Source organism: Ursus arctos, chromosome X (assembly GCF_023065955.2).
Source record: "Ursus arctos isolate Adak ecotype North America chromosome X, UrsArc2.0, whole genome shotgun sequence".
Taxonomy (NCBI): Eukaryota; Metazoa; Chordata; class Mammalia; order Carnivora; family Ursidae; genus Ursus; species Ursus arctos.
In genome coordinates, this window is record NC_079873.1 from 93,919,390 (window position 1) to 93,922,094 (window position 2,705).

At 53.7% G+C, this 2,705-nt stretch overlaps 1 protein-coding gene across 1 annotated transcript; it reads right to left on the bottom strand.

Annotated features, from left to right (window-relative positions):
- Positions 1 to 657: 657 nt before the first annotated feature.
- LOC125281178 (rhox homeobox family member 1-like) lies at positions 658 to 2,238 on the bottom strand. Its single transcript, XM_048213275.2, has 3 exons — positions 2,025 to 2,238; positions 1,532 to 1,856; positions 658 to 915 (listed from the first exon to the last, which is right to left on the bottom strand). The coding sequence occupies exons 1-3, from the start codon at positions 2,104 to 2,106 to the stop codon at positions 837 to 839; spliced, it is 486 nt and encodes a 161-aa protein (XP_048069232.1). The 5' UTR covers positions 2,107 to 2,238; the 3' UTR covers positions 658 to 836.
- Between the last annotated feature and the right edge of the window lie 467 nt (positions 2,239 to 2,705).

The window sequence follows — 2,705 nt, forward strand, 5'->3', positions numbered from 1 at the left end:
GCTCAGCGAGGAGTCTGGTTCTCCCTCTGACCTTCCCCGCTCTTGTGCTTTCTCTCTCTCAAAAGAATATATAAAATCTTTTAAAAATTAATTCTTTTAAAAAACAAGAAATAAAAGCTATCTCCCTGCATCAGTCTCGGTGTAAATGAACAGACATTACTCATATAGTGTGTTCTCTGTGTGGGAATAATTCCCTTACCCCAAGGCCTGAATATTTATAAATCCACTTTTTTTGTGGATTTAGCTAAGAACTTATGCCTGGTTTTAAATATTTAAAATAACAGTACAGGGGCACCCGGGTGGCATGGGACTTCAGCTCTGGTCATGATCTCAGCATCCTGGGATCAAGCCCCCGCCCCCCATCAGGCTCTGGCACTCAGTGGGAAGTCTGCTTCTCCCTTTCCCTCTGCCCCTCCCCCTGCTCTCTCTCTCAAATGAATAAAATCTTTAAAAAAATAAAAATTAAAAATAACAATATAGTCTAATCCTCTCTTAGCCTAGGTCTTCTTGTGTTAATGTGTATACTTCCCAGATTTGACCCAGCCCCAACATGACTCCACCCAGAATTGCTCCCTGAATGATACTCGTTAGAAAGAGCTGAACTTTATTCATATTTAATTTTGTGTAGGAAACAAGACAAGCAGTTTAATTCTCTTTTATTTTATTGTTTTCCTTTAACGGTAATGGGCAACTTCCATAAAGTGGGATTTACTTATCCCATTTTCCACTCACCAAAGCCCTAAAATTCAAAACTTACTACCCAAACATGGAAAAGGCAACCAAAACAACAACTTGAGAATGTCTAGAACAAAAGCTTTTAACTCCTGAAGCAGGTTTTAGAATGGCTGCCCAGCCGAATCCCTTTTTTCAGGTTTACGGACTTCCATCACATCTATGGGTATGGAAAGCTTCTTTCTGAGGGAAGAAAATTGCAAATATTTAGTATCTGGAGTTGTGGATGAAATGATATACAATGTACATTTCATGCTTGTTTTTAAATTTATATTTCCCCCCAACTCCCCAGCACACATTTCTTTAATACCCAAGGCCGGGCTTGCTTTAGGGACAATCTTCCTTTGTGTACACAATTTAAGGGTACCTTGAAAAACTTCAGAATTCAAGATTAACAATTTTAATGTAGTATTTAAAAGTCAAGACTAATGCACAAAAAATTCCGGGACCACCAAATTATCAAAATGTTAAATAAAGGCAAGATCCACCCCTTCACTCGCACAACCGCGCCTCATTTTGCACCCTGATGTCACTCCTGATCCTGATCGCGATCGTGATCCAATAGAATGTTATTTACAAAAACAGGAGCCCGACCCGAGAGTTTCCTGACGATTCGTTTATATACTGCATGAAAATATTTACCTTGATGCCCACGGGGGCATCGTCCCCACCTTGGAAAGAGCTCGAGGCCCCCTAGGTAGCTTTGGCTTTGGAGGCGGGGAGAGAGACCTGGGAGAGAGCCCAGGGCGTCCCCGAGGGTCCTAGAGATGGGGGGGGGGCGCCAGAGCAAGCCACTCACCGCCCGAACACGTAGGGGTATTGAGTGCGTTGGAAAACGCTCTCCAGCTCCTTCAGTTCTAGCCGGGGGAACGCGCTGCGGTGGAGGCGTTGCTGCCGCTCCTGGGGCTGCGGCCCCTCGGCGGCCGCCTGGGCCTCGTCCTGCTGCTGCTGCTGCGGGGGCTCTTGCCCGCAGCCGCCGCCCGTGTGGTTCTCGTCGTCCACGGGGCCCGCTGCTCCCGCGCCACCGTGGCTTTCTTCTCCTGTCGCGGCTTCCTGCTCAGGTTCGGGCCAGAGCTCCTTCTCGACGTCTCCTCCCGTTACGGAGACCACCGCAGGCTTCGTATCTGGAAAAGAAAAGAGAGATCAGGGCGCTGGAGCCCAGGGCGCGTGGGACGGCGACCTGAGAGCGGCGACATCTGCCGCGCCACTGCGGCGTCCCGTCCACTCGCCTCCCCCGGGGAAAGGCCGTTTCGTAGACTTCGCCAAACCCGCGTCCCGGTTCGCGCACTCACCCAACGGTTCTCCTCCAAGTTCATCGACTTCCAGGCTGCGGCAAGCGGTGCCTTCTTGGCTGCTCTCGGGCGGAGGCTCCATGTCCAGAACGCCTCCACAGACTCGCGCGGCGGCCCGCGGAGACTCCGGGGTCCGGGCCTGTCTCTGTGCGGGGTGCGGTTTACTACGCCTCTACCTCAGCTTCAACGTCCGCGCGCTCTCAGACGCCGTTGATCCCCGTTACTTCCAACGGCCAGGTGTGTGGTGGGCGGGACTTGTCGGGGCGAGCACGAGGCCGGGGCGTGGCCACGAAGTAGGCGGAGCGTTTGCCGGAAGGGTGCTACCGCCAGGGGGCGCGCGCGGGGGGGGCGACAACTCCCGACTCCCGCGGGGCACTGCCTTGGCGTGGGGGGTGGTGGGTGGTGCCAGCCAGCCGGGGGCGGGGAAGGGGTGGGGAAGGAAACTTCCCACAGCTCTCCCGAGCCCTGGGAGACGCGTTGGGAGAACGTCTCGCCGCCTGCCCTCGCTGCACGCGGGTCGGTGCAGGGTTCTCGCCCTAAGCTCCTCCAGGGCGAGGGACGCAGAGGTAGGGCTGGAGAAGTTGCGGGGGGGCTTCGTGGCAGCCCCAGCACTGAAGCGACGGTATCCCCGTCGCCGTGTGGGCTCTGAGCACGACTCTCCCCTCCGGCAAGTCAGTGACC

Excerpts from the sequence above, each read along its gene's own strand:
- LOC125281178 (XM_048213275.2), bottom strand. The coding sequence starts at position 2,106 with ATGGAGCCTCCGCCCGAGAGCAGCCAAGAAGGCACCGCTTGCCGCAGC. Across the intron at positions 1,857-2,024 it reads ACTTGGAGGAGAACCGTTGG|ATACGAAGCCTGCGGTGGTC; the intron begins GTGAGTGCGCGA and ends TTTCTTTTCCAG. Across the intron at positions 916-1,531 it reads TACCCCTACGTGTTCGGGCG|AAAGAAGCTTTCCATACCCA; the intron begins GTGAGTGGCTTG and ends TTCTTCCCTCAG.